Below are 20181 nucleotides of genomic sequence, written 5' to 3' on the forward strand. Positions count from 1 at the left end.
GCTGCCTGTGAGAGGCGGGAGGACAGGGGTGCTGGGGAGTGCCTGCCCAATGGCACAGCACCGTATGGCAGAGTATGGTGAAGCATGGCACAGCACGGAACATGCACAGCGTGGCATGGCATGGCATGGCATAGCTCTACCTGGAGAAGCTGGCATGGCATGGCATGGCATAGCCGAACAAGGTGTTTATGGCAAGCACAGTGGGGACAAGGCTTCTGCCTCCCATTGTCACCCCAGCAGGGACTGGGACCCCACTATCATTCAAGCCCATGGCTGCAGATCCCCAGCAAGCAGCTTGAAAGCCAACAGTGTCACCAGCATGGTCTACTGTGGTGCTGGGGCTTGCTGGCAGCACCAAGCTGGGGAAGAGGATGTGTCCCTGGTGCAGGGTGGAGGGAAAGGTGGCTGGCAGCAAGGTTTGCACGCACTGCAACACCCCAAGCTGCTCACAGCAATGCCAGCTACCCTTTTGCTTGTTCTTTTTCAGAGCCTGACAAGGGACCAGGGCACAGGGCAGGGGGAACATCCCCAGCACTACCAAACCCAAGGACACAGCTGAGATTCGGTGAAGGCCAAAGCAACATGGGCATGTCTGATATAGTTAACCTTCTGCCTCTAATGAGCTTCTCCCTGCTCCTGGCTCACCAGCCGCCCCTGTTCTCCTGTACCAGTGGTGCAGAAGGCTGGCGTGGCTCAGCTGGGATCTGCTGCTAGGACTCAGGTGGAAAAGGAAAGCATACGGTCATTGGAAGCAAAGGCAGGATTATGGAGGTGCTCATTGCCACTGTAGGGAGAAAAATTGTGCAGCCAAAGCTTGACGAGCATCCAAGCTGGGCAGAACAGTGAAGGAAAACAAAAATGGTTTTTGAAATATGTTAGTATCAAAAGGAGGATCAGTGGTAATGTCAGTCTGTTGCTTGATGAGATCAGTCACCTCACAAACAGGGACGCAGCCAAAGCTGAGACATTTCATGCCACCTTCACCTCTGTCTTCAGCACTGAGGATGGTCTCTGGGATGCCTGGAGTCCTGCATTGGAAGACTGTGACTGGGGGATGATGAACTCCCAGTCCACCCTGAACTTGCTGGAGACTTGCTCATCCAGCTGGATGCACAATGGGGCTCATCCCATGGTACCAAAAGAGCTGGCTGATGTCATCTTGGTACCACTCTCTGTTATTTTGCAATGGTCTTGGAAGTCTGGAGAGGTCCCAGTTGACTGGAAACTGGCAAATGTCCCAGTTTTCAAGAAGGGTGTGAAGGAAGACACTGTAATTACAGGCCTGTCAGCCGCACTGCAGTGACTGGTGAATTACAGAGAAGGGTATCCTGGGAGTTATTGAGAAACACTTGAGGGTCAGTGCAGTCACTGGTCATGGCCAGTGCAGGTTCATGAGGGGAAAGACCTGTTTAACAAACTGAATTTCCTTTTCTGACAAGATCACACATGGAGTGGACCAAGGAAAGCCAGCAGATGTGGTGGGTTTGGGTTTAGGAAAGCTTTAAATACTGTCTCTCACAGTACCCTCCTGGGCAAACTGTCCGTCACACACCTAAGACAAGTACATCATATTTTGGGTGAGCAACTGACTCAAGGGTTGTAGTAAATGGTGTCACATCGGGCTGACGGCCATTCACGAGTGGCGTTCCCCAGGGCTCGATTTTAGGGCCAGTACTTTTTCATGGTTTTATACATGATCTAGATGAAGGGATCAAATGTACATTGTTTGCTGGTGATGCTAAACTAGGAGGAGCTGTGGGTAGAAAGGCCTTACAGAGATCAACGTACACCAGAGAGCTCGGCAACCATCAACTCTATGACATTTATCAAGAGCAAGCACTGGATTCTCCACCTGGGACAGGGTAACCCTGGTTATAGGTCCAAACTGGGGGACAAGAGGCTGGAAAGCAGCCCCACAGAAAAAGATCTGGGGTTGTGTTGATGGCAAGTTGAATAGGAGTCAACAGCATGCCCTGGAAGCCCAAAGAGCCAACCGTGTCCTGGGTGCATCAGGCATAGCATCGCTACCTGGTCAAAGGAGGTGATTGTCCCACTCTACACCACACTGGTGCAGCCCCACCTCAAGTCCTGGGTGCAGTTTTGGGTACCTCAACAGAAGAAGGACATCAGGCTATGGTGTGTCCAGAAGAAACTGATCCAGATGGTGAAGGGTCTCGAGGGCAAGACTTATGAGGAGTGGCTGAGGTCACTTGGCTTGTTCACGTTGGAAAAGAGAAGGTTGAGGGGTACTCTCATCACAGTCCACACCTTCCTCAAGAGGGGGCAGTGGAAGGGGAGGTGCTGATCTCTTGAGTGTGGTGACCAGCGATTGGACATGAAGGAATGTCAAGCTCACTGCCCTGGACTTCAAGAGAGCAGACTTTGGCCTCTTCAGGAACCTGCTTTGGAAGTGTCCTGGGTTCAGCAGTAGCAGTCATGTTTTTTCCTTTGTGTTAGCTGGTGCAGTGCTGTGTTTTGACTTCCAGCCTGAGAACAGTGTTGGTGAAGCCGATGTTTTCGGTTGTTGCTAAGTGGATGTTTACCCTGACCAAGGACTTTGTGAGGCTCATGCTCTGCCAGGGAGGAGGGGAAGCTGTGAGGAAGCAGGGACGGGGCGCCTGACCTGGGCTAGCCAGGGAGGTATTCCATACCAGAGCACGTCATGCCCGGGGTGAGGGGTAACTGGGAGTTACCCGGAAGGACACGGGCTTCCGGGTGGAACTCGTTTTCTTGGCCAGTGCTATCATATTCTCTTCCCTTGTTATTTTCCCTTATCGTTGTAGCTGATAGTAGCGGTGGTGATTTGTTGCTGGACCGTTCTTGTCTCAACCCGTAGGAGTTGCACTCTCTTGATCCTCCTCCCTGTTCCTCCGGGAGCGGGGAAGGGGAGAGCCCCGGTGCGGGGGGGGGGACACGGACCTCGATTGTTGTCAGCTCGGCACCACTCACTGGGAGTGAGTGAACAAGTTACCTGACTGGGTTTAAACCATGACAGGAAGGTTCCATGGGAAATAGCCCTAGAGGGCAGGAGGGTCCAAGACTGTTGGATGATATTCAAAGATCACCTGCTACAAGCTCAGGAGTGTTGCATCCCAACTAGAAGGAAGTGCAGCAGGAGGGCCAGGAGACCTCCTTGGGTGGATAAGGAGCTCCTGAGGAAAGTTTGAATGAAAAAAGAGGCTTACAAAAGGTGGAGGCAACGACAGGAGGCCTGGGAAGAATACAGGGATGTTGTCTGGGAAGCTAGGGACCAGGTCAGGAAAGGTAAGGCCCAGTTAGAATTAAACTTGGCTAGAGATGTGAAAGATAACAGGAAGGGATTCTGTAATTGCATTGCAAACAAAAGAAAACTAAGGCCAACGTGGGCCATCTCGGGAAGCTATCAGCAGAACTGGCTACCCTGGCTTTGGAGAAGGCTGAGGTTCTTAATGACTTCTTTGCCTCGGTCTTCACTGGCAAATGCTCTGACCACATCACCCAAGTCTTGGAAGGCAGATGCAGGGACTGTGAGAATGAAGACCTTAGGCCCACTGTAGGAGAGGATCTGGTTCGAGACCATCTTAAGAACCTGAACGTACACAAGTCCATGGCACCTGAATGAAATCCATCTGCGGGTCCTGAAGGAGCTGGCAAATGAAGTTGCTAAGCCGCTGGCCATCAGATTTGAGAAATCATGGCAGTCAGGTGAAGTTCCCGACCACTGGAAAAAGGGAAATACAACCGCCATTTTCAAGAAGGGGAAAATGGATGACCCGGGGAATTACAGACCAGTCAGTCTCACCTCTGTGCCTGGCAAAATCTTGGAGCAGATTCTCCTGAAACGCATGCTAAGGCACATGGAAAACAACAAAGTGCTTGGTGACAGCCAGCATGGCTTCACTGAGGGGAAATCCTGCCTGACCAATTTGGTGGCCTTCTATGGTGGGGCTACAGAACTGATGGACAGGGGTAGAGCAGTTGATGTCATCTACCTGGACTTCTGCAAAGCGTTCGACACTGTCCCACACGACATCCTTGTCTCTAAACTGGAGAGACATCAATTTGATGGATGGACCACTGGGTGGATAAAGAACTGGCTGGATGGCCCCACGCAAAGAGTTGTGGTCAATGGCTCAATGTCCAGCTGGAGACCAGTAACGAGTGCTGTCCCTGAGGGATCGTTGTTGGGACCGGTCTTGTTCAACATCTTTGTCAGTGACATGGACAGTGGGATTGAGCGCGCCCTCAGCAAGTTTGCCGATGACACCAAGCTGTGTGGTTTGGTTGATACCCTGGAGGGAAGGAATGCCATCCAGAGGGACCTCGACACACTTGTGAGGTGGGCTGATGCCAACCTCATGAAGTTTAACCATGCCAAGTGCAAGGTCCTACACCTGGGTGGGAGCAATCCCAGGCACAGCTACAGGTTGGGCAGAGAAGAGGTTCGAGCAGCCCTGAGGAGAAGGACTTGGGGGTGTTGGTCAGTGAGAAAATGAACGTGAGCCAGCTTCAGTGTGCGCTCACAGCCCAGAAACCCAACTGCATCCTGGCCTGCATCAAAAGGAGCGTGACCAACAGTTCGAAGGAGGTGGTCCTGCCCCTCTGCTCCGCTCTCGTGAGACCTCGCTTGGAGCATTGTGTGCAGTTCTGGTGTCCTCAACATAAAAAGGACATGGAACTGTTGGAACAAGTCCAGAGGAGGGCCACGAGGATGATCAGGGGACTGGAGCACCTCCCATATGAAGACAGGCTGAGAAAGTTGGGGGCTGTTCAGCCTGGAGAAGAGAAGGCTGTGTGGAGACCTCATAGCAGCCTTCCAGTATCTGAAGGGGGCCTATAGGGATGCTGGAGATGGACTCTTCATTAGGGACTGTAGTGGTAGGACAAGGGGTAATGGGATAAAACTTAAACGGGGGAAGTTTAGATCGGGTATAAGGAAGAAGTTCTTCACTGTAAGGGTGGTGAGACACTGGAATGGGTTGACCAGGGAGGTTGTGAATGCTCCATCCCTGGCGGTGTTCAAGGCCAAGTTGGGTCGAGCCTTGAGTGACATGGTTTAGTGTGAGGTGTCCTTGCCCATGGCAGGGGGGTTGGAACTAGATGATCTTAAGGTCCTTTCCAACCCTAACTATTCTATGATTCTATGAATGGAATGGAGCTACATCAGGGGAAGTTCGGATTGGACATGAGGAAAAGGTTCCTCACTGAGAGGGTCACTGAAACAGGCTCCCCAGGGAAGTGGTCATGGCCCTAATCCTGTCAAAGTTCATGGAGTGTCTGGGGGCTGCTTAGTCCTATGGTTTTTAGGTAGTCTCTGAGAAGCAGGGGCTTACGATGAGTCTGATAGGTTCCTTCCAACTTGACATATCCTATGATTCCACAATAATACCATTGGATGCTACTGCCAGGATGGAGCCAGCACCCTCTGTGCTGCCCCCAGCCATGAGGACACAGCTCCCAGCAATGGTGGGTGGCCCAGATGAAGGCAAAAGGGTCTTTTTTGTTTTCCACAAAATGGGGGAAAAAATGACTTTTTGTCCCAGAAGGCTTCACCTCGTGGTCTAGGGGCTGCTGGGTCCAACTGCAGCGATGTGGCCTCGTGTAGAGATGTGGGGAATGGGGACAGCTCACCACACTGGTGCTTGCTGCAGGACTGTGGTGCCACCCAGAGCCTGCAGCCCCTCCAGGTCTCATTAGCCTCTGCTCTCTGGACAATCATCTGCCTCCATCTGTCTCATCCTGAAAACGGGAGCCCTTTCGGAATGTATTTGTGGGGAACTGCTGGGCATGATCAGGCATTGTGGACCCAGGTCCTCACCCAAAGCTGCAGGAGAAGGGTACCAGGAGGATGTTCCATGGATGACAGTGATGAGTCACTGCCCACGTCCTCAGGTGACGTGCCCTGAGACAAAGAGGTTTGATTTTTGCAAAGACAAAACACACAGATCCCATGTTGCTGCAACACATCCCTGAAGTTGCTGGTGTCACCAAGATGTGCACATTGAAGCCAACAGCAAAGTCACACTTGGAAAAGCTTTGCCAGCTTATAAAGCCCGGTTTTAGTGCCAGGAGTGGGTTAAATCTCCAGCCCTCCGGCACATACCAGCAGCTCTGGCCAAAACGCCTACAAAATTGCTTTACCGGCTGCAAGCGGAGCCACTGGTTCCAGATTCCCCAGACCAAAATCCAGGGAAGGGGCATGGGAGAGCAAAGCATCCCCCACCTCCATTTTTCTGGGGTTGTTTCCAGCAGAAAATACCAGGCACAGAGAGAACATGCACAAGCATTTGCAGTGTTGCTTTAATAGGATTTCTTTTTCTCTGCTCTGCTTGAGGATGGGGGAGAACAAGGTGTTGGGGTCCCATGATGTCGTTTCCATGTCCTGTGGAGCACAAATACTCTTGGCTGATTTCATTTTTTTTTTTTTTTTTTTCCTGCTGAACAGCATCCAGCAGAGGGAAAAATATTCAGGCAAAATGGTGTTTTGGAGTTTTGTTCTTTGGTCAAGAGCAGGAAGGAGTCAGCTCAGGATGTGTGGGGATGCAGTGAGCAGTGCTGTGTGTCCGTCTGGGATGCGCTCACCTGTGGAGACACTCAGGTGGGGATGCGTTGAAACAATAGTACAAAGAGAAAAGATGATTATATTTGAAAATCTGTTAATCAGTAGAGGGTTTCTTTTGTATTAAGAACAAGTTGAAATTCTGCTATTGTGTTACTTTAGTTACTTTATAACTAAATATTACAATGGTAGCTATAATGATAAGCAATTAACATAGCCATATATGGGGAAGTGTATATGGGTGGATTTAGGGGAGTATTGTGAAACTCTACCGAAGCAGAACTCACGAAGGTACCAGGAGTAGTCAAGTGAAAATAAGAGAATGCTGGCGTCCACATAATGGTTGGAACATGTCCAAGGAACAAAAAGTGAACAGGACAAGCTGAGGAAGCCTTCTTACTGCATCCAAGGAAGACTCCTTACTTCATCAGGACGACCACCAGAGGGGGGCTGCGCAAGCGCAGAAGAGGCTGATGTCGTAATAGACTGATGTGACAATCCTTGATGCATATGTATTAGTCAATGATGTAATCTGTGTTGAATATGTATTAGTGACGACATTTTTAGTGTATAAATTGCGAGCGCGATGTGACGGGGTTGAAGCCAGATTTGGGCGCGTGCCCCTGGTTTCCCAGCGCTGCAATAAAGCGCCTCATATAACCATTCCAGTGGTTATGTGTCAGTTCTCACGCTAACACCATGTCTCAGTCTCCAACTCATGGATTTGGAGCTGGTTGATGCCAGTTCTGCAGGAGCAGCCAGAGCCACAGGGAAGAAGGGTCTGGCCTGCTCCAGCGCTCCAGCAGCACTCACACCCTGAAGAGGCCCAGGCTGGAAAGAAGCTGGGCCCCAGGCTGGAATCTGGCTGATGCATGCAAACATCCGTGCGACTGCGTGTGAGCATGTGTCTGTGCACCACACTCACACAGCAAGCGTCCTCCTGTACATGTCTGCAAGCACCCATGAGCAACAGCAATACTGTGCGTCTGTGTGCAATCTCTTGCATGGCAAAGCGCGCATGCAACACGCGTGCATCCGTGCAAACACCCAAACCACGTTTGCATGCATGCCTGGGCACAGACACTTCCCTGTCACATACATGCACGTAAAAACGGTTCCAGAAATACCCACGAGCACGTTCCCTCGTTTTCAGGGGGCAAAACACCCACCTGCACACGCACATGCAAGCATGTACCTACGTGCAGCACGTGTGCACTGCCTCCCACGAGGACAGCCGCTCGCACACGCACTTGTGCAAGCCCTGCACACAGTAACACGCCAACCCCGCGCCAACAGCAGCACGAATCCCACCCCCCCGGAAGACAGGACACGCACTCGCGGCCCCGCGCTGGGCTCTGGCTGCGGGACCGGCCCCCGGCGGGAGGGGGGAGCAGGAAGAGGAGGAGGAGAAGAGGCAGGAGGAGGAGACTTGACCGCAGCGTCCCGGCTCGCGCGGGCTCCCGGCAGCGACGACACCGGTGAGGAGCGGAGCGGGACGGGACGGGCGGGACGCGGTGCGGGGCGGCGGGGAACTTGCGGGAAACTTTGTCGGGAAGGAAGGAGGGGGCGGTCGAGCCGGGACGGGACGGAAGGGACAAGACGGGACGGGCGGCTTCGCGCTGTGACTGGCGGTCCCAGGCCCCGCAGAGCCTAGCCCAGCGGGACCGGCCGGGCCGGGCCCCGAGGGACCGGCGGGCAGCGGCGGTAGCGGAGGAATGCGGCGGGTCCCGCGGGCCCCAGGCGTCACCGCCCGTGGCGGAGTGACAGCGTCCGCGGCCAATGGGGAGGCGCGGGGGGCGGGCGGCTGCGCCCGACGGGTGTCCACGACGGGTGGGGCGGGGGAGGGGGCCCGCGCGGCGTCTGTGGGAGCTGTCGGGGTGCTCTGGGTCCATCCTAGCTCCCGTGGGTGCTGCACAGCCGGATATGCTGTGCCGGTTCCTGCCGGGACCTGAATTCGCTCCCCAGGGCAGCAGGACAACACAGGCCAGGGCTCGCCTTGGTCTTGTCCCAAAATTTCATGATTTCTACCCAATATCACAAGATACATTAACTTTTTAAGGCGTGCAAAGCCCAGAATTCCACCAGCCGCTGCTCCACCTCTCATCCCTACCAGATTTGGCAGCCGATCAGAGCTGCACCATCCCAAAAACCTGTCGGGAGGCTGTGGGCTGGCTGTGGCTGGGTCTGTACTTATCCCATTAGGACACAAGCAGCCTCCCATTACGGTTTCCCAGAGCGGTTTACCCGTCTGGCCACACCGGGTGTGAGGTCCCTGCTGGGACGTTGGTGGGCAGCACAGGCCCTTTGTAGCTGCATCACTGGAGAGCATGCCCAGCTGTGCCGTGCAGCCTCCCATCTCTCCAGTTTGGCAGCTTCATCTCCTGTTCCAAAGCTGTTCCTGCCTCGCTGGCAGTGGATCTGTGCCTTAGCCCTCACTGGAACAGTTGAGGTGCAGTTGGTTTTCCCCTATCACAGCTCCGGGGATGGTCTTGGAGGCCCACAGACGATGTCATGTGGGTGACCTGATGAGGATGACATCATCCAGATAGCATGTAGACCGTTGTTGCCTCTGGTGTGCTGGCAGAGGTGTCTGGGCCAGGCTGGGGCAAGCTTGCTGGTGGCTGTGGTCCTTGCTGGAGACCTCACTGATTCTTCACGGGAGGACCCTGTTGGGGCCATCACCAGAGACCTCTTTGTAGGGTCCTCACCGATGTCTTTGTTGGAGACCTGGCTGTGGCCATCATTTGGCTCTTTGCTGGAGTCATCACCAGGGAACTCACTGGGGACGTTGCCAGTCCTCACTGGGGAGCAACATGGTCGGGTAGAAGGTGTCCCTGCCCATGACAAGGGGTGAGACTGAATGATCTTTAAGGTCCCTTCCAACCCAAGCCAGTCTTATGATTCCATGATTCTGTGACATGTCCGGAGTCCACACCAGTGACCTCGTCACTCAGTGTGCCACCCCTCAAATCCCCCAGGGGTCACCTGACCCCCCCTGTTTCCCACAGGTCCCTTGGCTGGTGATGGCCATGTCCTAGGGGAGACCCACCATGAGCCAGAGCGGGGCCTCGCGCCTGGCGGGCTCGCCTCCGCTGCCGGGGGGCTCACTGCTGGCGCTACTGGCCCCTGAGCCCTCCCCGTCCCCCCCCAGCGGGACACCCTCACCAGGACCCCCCCCGGCACTGCTGGAAGGGGACTGGGAAGGGCGGGAGGAGCTGCGACTGCGGGAGCTGGAGGAGGCGCGGGCGCGTGCGGCGCAGATGGAGAAGACGATGAGGTGGTGGTCGGACTGCACGGCCAACTGGAGGGAGAAATGGAGCAAGGTGCGAGCTGAGCGCAACCGGGCCCGCGAGGAGGTGCGGCAGCTGCGGCATCGCCTGGAGGCCCTCACCAAGGAGCTGGCCAACCTGCGCCGCGACCGCGACCACAGCCGTGACCACGACCACAACCGTGAACGTGACTGCGACCGGCTGCATGGGGAGGAGGGAGAGGCTGACCCAGAGCATGAGCCCGTGCGGGATGTGGGGGCCGAGGTGCCCCCGAAAGCCAAGGTGAGGGGCATGGGGTGTCTGCCTGCAGGTGGTGGGGTGCCCACCCCACACACTGCCTGTGTGTGTGTCCCCAAACCACCCCTGTCTGCAGCTGGGCCACAAGACTGCTCCCTGCCCTGACTAGGAGGGCTGTGGGGGTGCTCAGACCCCTCTCAGAGCAGTGGGGGGGCTCAGACCTCTCTCGGAAAAGTCATGGCTCAGACCCTGTTGGAGCAGAATTTTGGCCTCAGACTCCTGTCAGAGCAGTACTGGGGGGACAGGCCCCTCTTGAAGCAGCACTGGGTGTCAGAACCCTCTAGGAGCAGTGTCATGGGGGTCCCGGCCCCCTGTAGCCCTGTGCAGGGTGGTCGCATTAGCAGTGGCTCTGGTCCCTTTCTTAGGGCTTTCCCTTTGGAGGTGTTGGGCAAAAGTCATTGTGCCGGTAGAGGGGACAGTGACACCAGCAGTGCTGATGGCACTTCCCAGCGACAGCTACAATGCCATGGTGTCTGTATGGGCTTCTGGCAGAGGTCTGTGCTGAGGGGGGAAGGAACCTCTCCGCCAGCCTCAGAGCGTCCCTGGGGACAGGAGGGAGAGATGCTTCTGGGTTTGGCTGGAGGGATGTTCTTGCTTATGGGGTGAAGGGTGGGCGTTGCAGGGGGTGGGAAGCCAGGGCTGTGCCTTCACCCTGTCCCCTGTGTTGAGCCACCTGCGGTGCCACAGGAGCTGGAGCTGATGGAAAACATCTTGGCAAGCAAGCAGGAGGAGAGCTGGGAGCAGCGGAGCAGCCGGGCCTCCTTCACCCGGCAGGAGCGGAGCCGCCTGCTCTGGGAGGATGTCAGCATCATGGAGGAGGATGCCACCAAAGTCACTGCCCTCAAGTTGAGGCTGGATGAGTCCCAGAAAGTGCTGCTCAAGGAGCGGGAGTGAGTGCTCAGGCCGTCACCTTTGTGGGGTGCCAGCTGAGCCCAGCATGGTCCCCACCAGGACGGGACATCTCATGGTATCCTGCTGGTTGTCACCAGTGTTGTCTCTCCTCAGGGACAAGCTGGCACTCAGCAAGAGCATTGAGAAGCTGGAGGGCGAGCTCAGCCAGTGGAAGATCAAGTATGAGGAGCTCAGCAAGAACAAGCAGGAGATGTTGAAGCAGGTAAGCAAGGTGCCTAGGGAAGAGGGGTGCACCAGGGGGTGGCCTGTCCCCCAGTGGGCAGCATGTCCTTGATGGATGGATGTGGTGACCCATGGCCACCTCCCCAGCTCCAGGGTGCGCATTAAGGGTCTTAACTACTGCTGTTGAGCCAGTTGGTCCATCCACAGAGGTTGGGTAGATGGGTGCAGGCAGGGTTCCGGTGGTACAAGATGGGTGTTCGCTGCCCGCCTTGGATGCTGTCCCCCTCCTAGCTCAACATCCTGAAGGAGATCCACCAGGACGAGCTGGGGCGCATCTCCGAGGACCTGGAGGATGAGCTGGGTGCTCGCACCAGCATGGACAAGAAACTGGCTGAGCTGCGAGCAGAGGTTAGGACGATACCCAGTATGGGGATGAAGGGAGCAGCGAGGGGGGTCCCTGCTGCCCCCCAGGCACACCATGTCCCTGTCCCAGATGGAGCGGCTGCAGGCAGAGAATGCGGCTGAGTGGGGCCGGCGGGAGCGACTGGAGACGGAGAAGCTCAACTTGGAGAGGGAGAACAAGAAGCTGCGGGCGCAGATCGAGGACCTGGAGGAGATGCTGGCTCGCAAGCGGCGCCAGACTGCCAGCGCCCTGGACACCGACCTCAGAACCATTCAGGCCGAGCTCTTTGAGAAGAACAAGGTGCTGTCACATCTCTGACACCCCCTCCCTTGGTGACCCTGTCACTTCAGCGGTGGCTCAGCATCCCCCAGGACCTTCACAAACCCAAACTCTGCCACCACCCCTCCTCTGAGAGGTGGCAGTGACCCCATCTTTGCTCCATCAGCTCCTCTGTCATGGGGTAGGGTGGTGGGAGAGATCCCTTGAGAGGAAGGAGGGGGCACCCAGCAGTGGGGTGGCTCTTGCCCGCTCAGCCCTCCATCACATGCCCATCATAGGAGCTGGCTGACCTGAAGCATGTCCACACCAAGCTGAAGAAGCAGTACCAGGAGAAGACAGCTGAGCTGGCCCATGCCAGCCGCCGTGTGGAGCAGCATGAGGGTGAGGTGAAGAAGCTGCGCCTGAGGGTGGAGGAGCTCAAGAAAGAGCTGGCCCAAGCTGAGGACGAGGTGGGGAAGCTCGAGCTGGTGAAAAAGGGCTTGGGGTGTGCAGCTCCACTCAATCACTAACAGCCCCATCCCATCCCACACCATCCCGTCCCATCCCATCCCATCCCATCCCGTCCCGTCCCGTCCCATCCCATCCCATCCCATCCCATCCCATCCCATCCCATCCCATCCCATCCCACAGCTGGATGAGGCCCACAACCAGACGCGGAAGCTGCAGCGGTCACTGGATGAGCAGACGGAGCAGAGTGAGAGCTTCCAAGTGCAGCTGGAGCATCTGCAGTCACGGTGAGTGGGGGAATGGGGTGGGCTGCAGTGGTTACCACCAACATACTGTGGTGGGGTGATGTTCTTCTTACCACCATCCATCAACCACCATCTGCCCTGTTGAGCACTGGGCTAAGCATGCCCAAAGTGCCTCCAGCATCCTAGGAGGGTGCGCAGCCACCCTTGGAGCAGCCTTCCCCTCCCGGTTCAACCAGCACAAAGCTGCCCGCAGACCAGTACAGCCCAGTTTGACGCTACTTGGGGTTCCACCTGCCAGTACCAGGGTTAGGGCAGGCTCCAAGCATCCCACACTGGTTTGGGGAGGCAGAAGGTGGGATTTATGCCCTTGAAGACATTCCCTAGACTTACTTTGCCTCCCCAGCAGCAAAGAGCTGAAATGGCCGTGGGAGATCGATGCTGCATCTCCAAGAGGTGCTGGAGAGTGTGTTTGTCATCTTCCTTTATTTTATTTGCTCATCGTCATTAAATCATAGAGAAATAATGGAGACTCCATCTTCCTCCCCCTGCACTCCACCTTAAATAATTCATGCTTTCCAGTAAAATGCAGCAAACTGGTCAGATCTGACCAGTTCCTGGGCTTTTGGATTTCAAATTTGATTCATAAATTTTCATGCAAAGCTGAGCAAGAGGCTAAAACTGCCACAGGGTCCTGCGGATTATGGAGTCCAATTTTAGGGGCCATCTCTCCCTGCTCTGTACCCTCTGTGGGTCTGCAGTGCCCAGCGTGGTGATGTTTGGACCTGGAGGGTTGTAGCTGCTGCCTGGCTTGTGTCAAGCATCATCCAGAGCTCCCTGGCCCCACACTGGAAGTGCTGGTGCTGCAGGGATGGATCCTGCCAGGGTGCAGGGTGCTGAAGGGGCAGGGGGGGCCGGTCTGTGCGCACTGTCCCCCACCCCAGCAGCTCCCCCTTGGCAGGCTCCGGCGGCAGCAGAGCACCCCACTCTTTGGCAAGATGCGCAGCACCCGCTTTGGCCCTGACGACACCGGAGACGGCACCAGCGACCCCGATGAGGATGAGGATCTGCAGATCCAGGTGCCCTAGAGCCCTGAGTCACCACCACAGGGATGTCCCATGGTGGGCCTTTGCCCACAACCACCTGTCATTGGGTGGTGACCCTCATATATATGGGGAAACAGAGGCGTGGGGAAGGCTTTGCCCAGGGATGCTACAAGCCTGCTGCCTCTTAAGAAGTATCCATTGCCCCTTGGCCACCAGCATTTCATGGGACACAAATGTGGCCACCAAAGGCAGCATCCCTGAGCAGCCCAGAAAGAGAAACTGCAGGGCAGAGAGGGGCACCTAGCCCCGTTGCAAGCCACGCTCTCCTGCCCACATTTTCTATGTGTATTATACGTATGTATGTATTTGTATATGATTTTTTTTTACCAAAAATACAGAGCCCAGAGGGGTCCAGGCTCTGGTGGTGTCTGGAGTTGCTGGTCTGTCCCCACACTGGAGCAGGGATAGGGAGTGGGAAGAGACAACATTGGGGTTGAACGTCTGGCTGCTGGTGTCACCCAACTGCCACTGCTGCCCCCACACCTGGGGACGAGCCCAGCACATGGGTAAAAACCTATTGCTGTGCCTGCAAAGCAAGAAGCAAGGAGGCTTGTGATCACAAAGGGACATGCAGGGCTGCAGTGGGCAGGTAACGGTGCTCACCCATGGGTGCAGAGGTGCTCACTATGGGTGTAGGGGTGCTCACCATGGGTGTGGAGTGGTCACCGTGGATGTAGGGATACTCACCCACGGGTGCTGACCAGCGCAGCCCAGCCCCAACAATGCAGGGCCTTGCATGGCTTTGGAAGAGCTCAGACACAACCTTATTAAAAATTAATATTTCAATGAGGTAATCCCTCCTCTGCCTTTTAACTGATTAGCTAAAAGCACGCCTCTTTGCTGTGCATGTTATTACTTGGTTTTTTTTTAATGCCCTTTTATTTCCAGGGATTATTCATTTCTTTATGGCCCCACAAATGGGACTGTGGGGCCGGAGGTGCCTGCGGCAGAGTCAGCAGAGTTTTGGGGAGCACAGAGGGGTCGGGGATGAGGAAGTGGGGACAGTCCGGGACAACAGCTTGGGGAGAGGCTGCCGCCAGTCTCTGCGGGGCGTTCACGCTGAAGCCTAATGATGTGCGCGCACGGAAAGCTCTGTGCGGGGCGGCCGGTGGCGGCTTCGGCTGGGCTGGGCTGGGCTGGGCCGGGCCCGGAGAGACGGCGGAGGCGGCCGGGGGGTGGGGGGATACCGAGTAGGGGGAGGAGCCTTGAGGGGCGGGGCTGGGGCGGGGCCGCGCGAAGCCGGGTCTCGCGGGGCCGCCGCCGCAGCGAGGGGAGCGGGTAAGGCCGGGAGGGACCCGGCGGGGAGCGGCTGCGAGGCGGGGGGGGGGGGGACTGACACAGGAGCGGGCTTGGCCGAGGCGCGGGCGACACTGCGGGGGGTGACAGCGCGAGGAAGGACGGTGCCGGTGGGAGCGGCGGGGACGTGGCGGTGATGGAGGGGTCGGGGGTGCCCGGGTTCGCGGGCGACCGAGGTGAGAGATCGGGAGGTGGGCTGGGCTGGGCTGGGGTAGGAGTTGCCCCCCTGCATCTCTGAATTCCCTCAGGGGGATGTTCCCCTCAGAGGCTCCGACCCCTCTGGGGACCCTGGGGTGCTCCCATCGCTCCTGTGCCTGGTCCCAGCGGGCCACCCCGGAGCAGAGCCCAGGGTGGGTGATCCCAGCAGCGGTGCCAGCCTGGTTCCTGGGAACACACACATGACGCAAGCCATCCCGGTGGCACTAAACAGCCTGTGGCAGTGGCTGGAGGGGGATGTTGTGGTGTAGTCCCTCTGGGCTGCTGGGGGTAGGATGGATAGGAATGGATCCCCCCTGATGCTGGAGCTTTGGGGACCTGGAATCACCGGCACAGAGCATCCTTGGGGATGGCCCGTGGTCATCCTTTCAGGGGGGATTTTTTCAGCTGGGAAAGGAACATGGTCCCTGCCTGGTCCTGCTGCAGAGCTGGGGTCCCCTCTCCTTGGGCAGTGGAATCAGGCACAGCTTGAAGTAGGGCTGAAGGGAGGCTGGGTTGTGCCGATGGGTGCGAGGTCGGAAGCCAGGGTCGCTTTGGCACTCAGAGCCAAAACATCCCGTGGCAGAGCTGGCTTGGCCAGGCACGAGATTGTTTACACTGAACCCTACTGATGCCCAGTGACTGGGGCCATGTTGCTGCCCAAGGGAGCCCGCTGGGAGGAAGGAGGAGCAGGGAGAGTGGTGATGGAGACCCATGGGCGAGGCTCAGCATGGGTGTCCCTTGGGACACAGGTTGGGGCTGGTGGTGGGTGACTGCTTGTGCCTGGCTCTGCCGTGCTGACAGGGGTTAACACTGGACTGTTCCACTCAGATGGTTCAGGCAGTGAAGGGAGGAGGAAGAGGAGGTGGAGGAGTGGGAGGAGGAGGAGGAAGATGTCAGCCATGGATCTGTCATTTCTCTTTTCCAGGCAGGATGGGCAATGCCGCTAGCACCAAGCTGGGCCAGCGGTGAGGCAGGGGGAGGGGGGGTACAGAGGAAGAGGATGGAGAGGGGGGGGCGGAGGTGAAGGCAGCCCCCCCCTCCCAAAATACCCCTCACCCCATCTGGCCATCGCCATGGCGACGAATTTTAACGACATCATCAAGCAAGGCTATGTGAGGATGAAGAGCAGGAAGCTGGGGGTGAGTGAGGGTCTGGGGGATGCGGGGGGGGGGGGGGGGGGGGGAGGGGCCATCGGTCACACAGGTGACCCACCAACATCATCACCTCTCGCGGCACCCTGTGCCCCTGGGTTTGGGTTGAATCAGTGGCATTTTGGGGGTGGGGGGAGGGTGTCACTTCTTGGTTCCCAGATGATCCATGAGCCTCAGAGGCCCCGATCTTGCCCAGTGGCACCCCCCCGACACTGGACACAATCACCATGGGAGCTAGGGAGTGTCCCTGAGCCCCCTCCCATGCCTCAGTTTCCCTGCAGACCCAGTTTTAGCACTGAGAATGCCCCATGCTGGGGGATGGGGATGGGGGGGGGGGAGTGGAAGGGGGGGGATTGCTGAGTGTGAATTAGGGGGTGAAGGAGTGCAGCATCCAGAGGTTGGGGGTCGGGGGGTTGTTCGCCCCACCATCGCTTGGAGCCGGCAGCAACGAGCATGCTGGGTAATTCCACGCTAATTAGGGAGAACAAAGAGGGAGCGGGCTTAAGGGGGAGATAAGCTTGGGGATATGGCCCTGCCATCCTCAGTCAGCAGCTGCAGGAGAGGGGCAGGGGAGATGCTGGGATGGGATGTCCCCTTGGGAGCCTTGTCCATGCTCATTAGTTAAGCACTGTAATTAGCGTTGGCAGGGGTGGGATGATGGCAGCTCTGGGATATCCCCAATGCCAGCATCCCCTCCTGTCCCGAGGGTCAGGAGGAGTGGGAGGGGTGCTGGGGCAGGGATGGATGGGGCCTTGGGGACAAGTACCCCTAGACCATGCTGTGCCACAGATCTATCGGCGGTGCTGGCTGGTCTTCCGCAAGTCCTCCAGCAAAGGGCCCCAGCGCCTCGAGAAGTACCCGGATGAGAAGTCAGCATGCCTGTGTGGGTGCCCAAAGGTGAGGGGTCCTGGGGGAATGGGGGGACCCCATGACTCTGTGAGTCCGTCCTGACCTGGACTTGCTGGGCTGGAGCTGGGTGCCTGTCACCACGTGCACTTCAGTGGGATGCTGCTGGAGCTGGGTGCAGGAACCAGGGTCTGGGTGCAATGGAAGCAGGGTCTGGGTGCAGGAACAAGGGTCTGGGTGTGCAGCAGGAACTACAGTCTGGGTACAGCCTGGGGTGCCCCCCCCCTCCTCCACAGGTCACTGACATCAGCAATGTCAAGTGCATCACTCGGCTGCCCAAGGAGACCAAGAGACAGGCTGTGGCCATTTTTTTCACTGATGACTCAGTCCGGACCTTCACCTGTGATTCGGGTAGGGGCAGCACCCAGGGGAACGGTCTGGGGGTGCTGGCGGGACTCCCGAGGCTGGCCAGGGTTGCCCAGGGGCTCTGTGGTGCCTTGCAGAGCTGGAGGCAGAGGAGTGGTACAAGACGCTGTCAGTGGAGTGCCTGGGTGCCCGCCTGAATGACATCAGCCTGGGGGAGCCCGACCTGCTGGCGCCCGGTGTACAGAGTGAGCAGACGGGTGAGCATGGAGCGTCAGGCGGTCGCGGGGCTCGGCCGTGCTACAACCCCCCACAAGCCATTTTCTATCTTTTATTCCCCTCTCCAGACCGGTTTAACGTGTTCCTCCTCCCCTGCCCCAACCTCGACATTTATGGCGAGTGCAAGCTGCAGATCACCCATGAAAACATCTACCTCTGGGATGCACACAACCCGCGGGTGAAGCTGCTCTCCTGGCCCCTCTGCTCCCTGCGCCGCTACGGGCGCGATACCACCCGCTTCACCTTTGAGGCTGGAAGGTGAGATGTCACCTGCGCTGGGACAGGGACCACCACAGGGTCCTGTTGGGCACAACAGGAGGTGGCAACTGCTGCCAGGGCAGGCCTGACACTGGGTTGATGGCCATGGCCTGCATCAGGTACCCCATGGCCAGGGAATTTTGGAGCTGGTGCCGGTCCCAGCTCAGCATCATAGGTGGAATGCAGGGACAGCACTGGAAGTGTGGGGAGCTGGGCCAGCTGCCATTAGGGGTGGTATGTTTTATCATCCCTTGGGCTTGTGAACCCCAGTGACATCCTGTGCCCAATCCCTGCAGGATGTGTGATGCAGGGGAAGGTCTCTACACCTTCCAGACACAGGAGGGCGAGCAGATCTACCAGCGTGTGCACAGCGCCACATTGGCCATCGCTGAGCAGCACAAGAGGGTCCTGCTGGAGATGGAGAAGAATGCCAGGGTGAGCTCCAGTGCTTCGTGGGGACGCAGCTGGGGGGCAACTTGGGGTGCCAGGTGTTACCCTCACCCTTGTCTCCTCCACCACAGCTGCTGAACAAGGGCAATGAGCACTTCTCCTACCCCTGCACTCCCACCACCATGCTGCCCCGCAGTGCGTACTGGCACCACATCACCAGCTCCCAGAACATGGCTGAGTCCTCCAGCTATGCCGGTGAGTATTCCTGGCCTCCCTGGGGAGCTGCCGCCCCTGCAGCCTTGCAGCAACCCCCCAGGGGAGCCCACTCTCTGCTTTGTCCCCAGGAGAGGTGTACGCGGGCGCCCAGGCTAGCTCAGACACCGACCTCCTCAACAGGTTCATCTTGCTGAAGCCAAAGTCCTCCAAAAGTGACCAGCCTGAAAGCAGGGAGCCCACATCGTCCCCGTGAGCTGGCAGGGGGGGATGTGGTGGTGGGGTCCCCCTTTTTCTTCCCCAAGGGGTGGCAAGGACAGAGGCAGCTACCCCTGTGGGTCCCAAGGGTCACCCTCTGTGCCAGGTCCTTGGGGAGCCACCACTGGCTCATTGCCTGATGTTACTGGAGGTGACACTGGCTCAGCCTCCCCTGACTTGAAATTTATCTTGAATATTTGTATTATAAGTGGTTTTTCCTTCTCAGATGAATGCAAACTTCGCAGCCGCTGAAGAGCCCTTGGGCAGAGATGCTCATAGGTTTTCGACTCTTTTGGGGATCCGGCTGGGAGGTGGCAAAGAAACAGGGGGTCAAGAAATTCCATGTGTTTCTGCTAGGTGGGAGGGCTGGAGCACCACAGCAGCACTGGAGGCTGTGGCTGTGCCAGGCTGAGGTGTGGGGTCCCAGCATCTCACCCCCCCCCATGAGAGTGGGGTGCTCCTGGAGACACCCCACCACCCCCAAGCTGAGTTTTGCACTTCTCAAAGCTACTGAAGCACTCGCTGTAGAACTGGGATGCCTCAGGAGAACCTGTTTTTCCTCCGGGGGTTGGTAGGGTGAGCAGCCAGGCAGAGCCCAGCTCCTCACCTCAGCACCCCCCAGCTGCCCCCCTTGGCCTTGTCCCTGCTTTAGCTGCTGGTGGGCAACCCAGGAACCCATTTTGGCCAGCAGCATATGTTCCTGAGGGGCAGCTTTGTGGCTATAATTATTCCCTGGGCAGAGCAGGGGAGAGCTGTGTTTCTGTGCATTCCCATCGTCCTTGCTCCTTCCTTGCCCGCCGGTGGGTGACAGCCCTTTCCTGGCGGGGAGCTGGGCATCATGTGCTGAACTCAAAAGCAATTGATTTTTTCCTAGTTCTATTTATTGACCTCCTTTAGAAGGGCTATCTTTTTATCGCTGTGCAAACCTTTGTGTTTCTTTGGAGTCTTCTTTCAGTCTGGGTTGGGTGGTTGGTGGGTTTATTTCCACCCTTAAAGCTCCATGTCTGTGCTTGAGGGGCGGGAGTGTTGTGATGTGGGAACCTGTGGTCTGTAAATACTGTCTGTTGGCTTGGTGTAGCTTGTGGCTGAGGCTGAGGGGTGGTGGGATGGAGAAGGGCTGCTCCCAGCCGCACGTCCTCCCTTGGGGAGAGGTGTCACTCCTGGCTACACACCTCATCTTGAAAGGATTTAACATTTATTACCAAAAATGCTTGGGTTTCCTTTCTTCATTTTTAAGGAGTTGCTCAATGAATAAACAACCCTTATCCACCCTT

The 20181-nt window shown here is 57.1% G+C and overlaps 2 protein-coding genes across 3 annotated transcripts; both read left to right on the plus strand.

The window, feature by feature from the left end:
* Nucleotides 1-8464: 8464 nt before the first annotated feature.
* Nucleotides 8465-14015, plus strand: CCDC102A (coiled-coil domain containing 102A). Of its 2 annotated transcripts, none has more exons than XM_062621267.1 (8): nucleotides 8465-10089; nucleotides 10792-10994; nucleotides 11110-11218; nucleotides 11470-11586; nucleotides 11672-11881; nucleotides 12139-12309; nucleotides 12491-12594; nucleotides 13497-14015. In XM_062621267.1, the coding sequence occupies exons 1-8, from the start codon at nucleotides 9589-9591 to the stop codon at nucleotides 13897-13899; spliced, it is 1818 nt and encodes a 605-aa protein (XP_062477251.1). In that variant the 5' UTR covers nucleotides 8465-9588; the 3' UTR covers nucleotides 13900-14015. The 2 variants fall into 2 exon arrangements, with proteins under 2 accessions (XP_062477251.1, XP_062477252.1); XM_062621268.1 differs by having other exon boundaries at nucleotides 8477-10089; nucleotides 13511-13782.
* Nucleotides 14016-16046: 2031 nt separating this feature from the next.
* On the plus strand, nucleotides 16047-20181 carry DOK4 (docking protein 4). The gene is made up of 8 exons (XM_062621269.1): nucleotides 16047-16288; nucleotides 17090-17197; nucleotides 17443-17557; nucleotides 17650-17769; nucleotides 17857-18046; nucleotides 18343-18481; nucleotides 18568-18691; nucleotides 18781-20181. The coding sequence occupies exons 1-8, from the start codon at nucleotides 16223-16225 to the stop codon at nucleotides 18903-18905; spliced, it is 987 nt and encodes a 328-aa protein (XP_062477253.1). The 5' UTR covers nucleotides 16047-16222; the 3' UTR covers nucleotides 18906-20181.

This window comes from Pezoporus occidentalis, unplaced genomic scaffold (genome assembly GCF_034315485.1).
Source record: "Pezoporus occidentalis ecotype Australia unplaced genomic scaffold, CSIRO_AGI_Poc_V1 ctg229, whole genome shotgun sequence".
NCBI classification, from domain to species: Eukaryota; Metazoa; Chordata; class Aves; order Psittaciformes; family Psittacidae; genus Pezoporus; species Pezoporus occidentalis.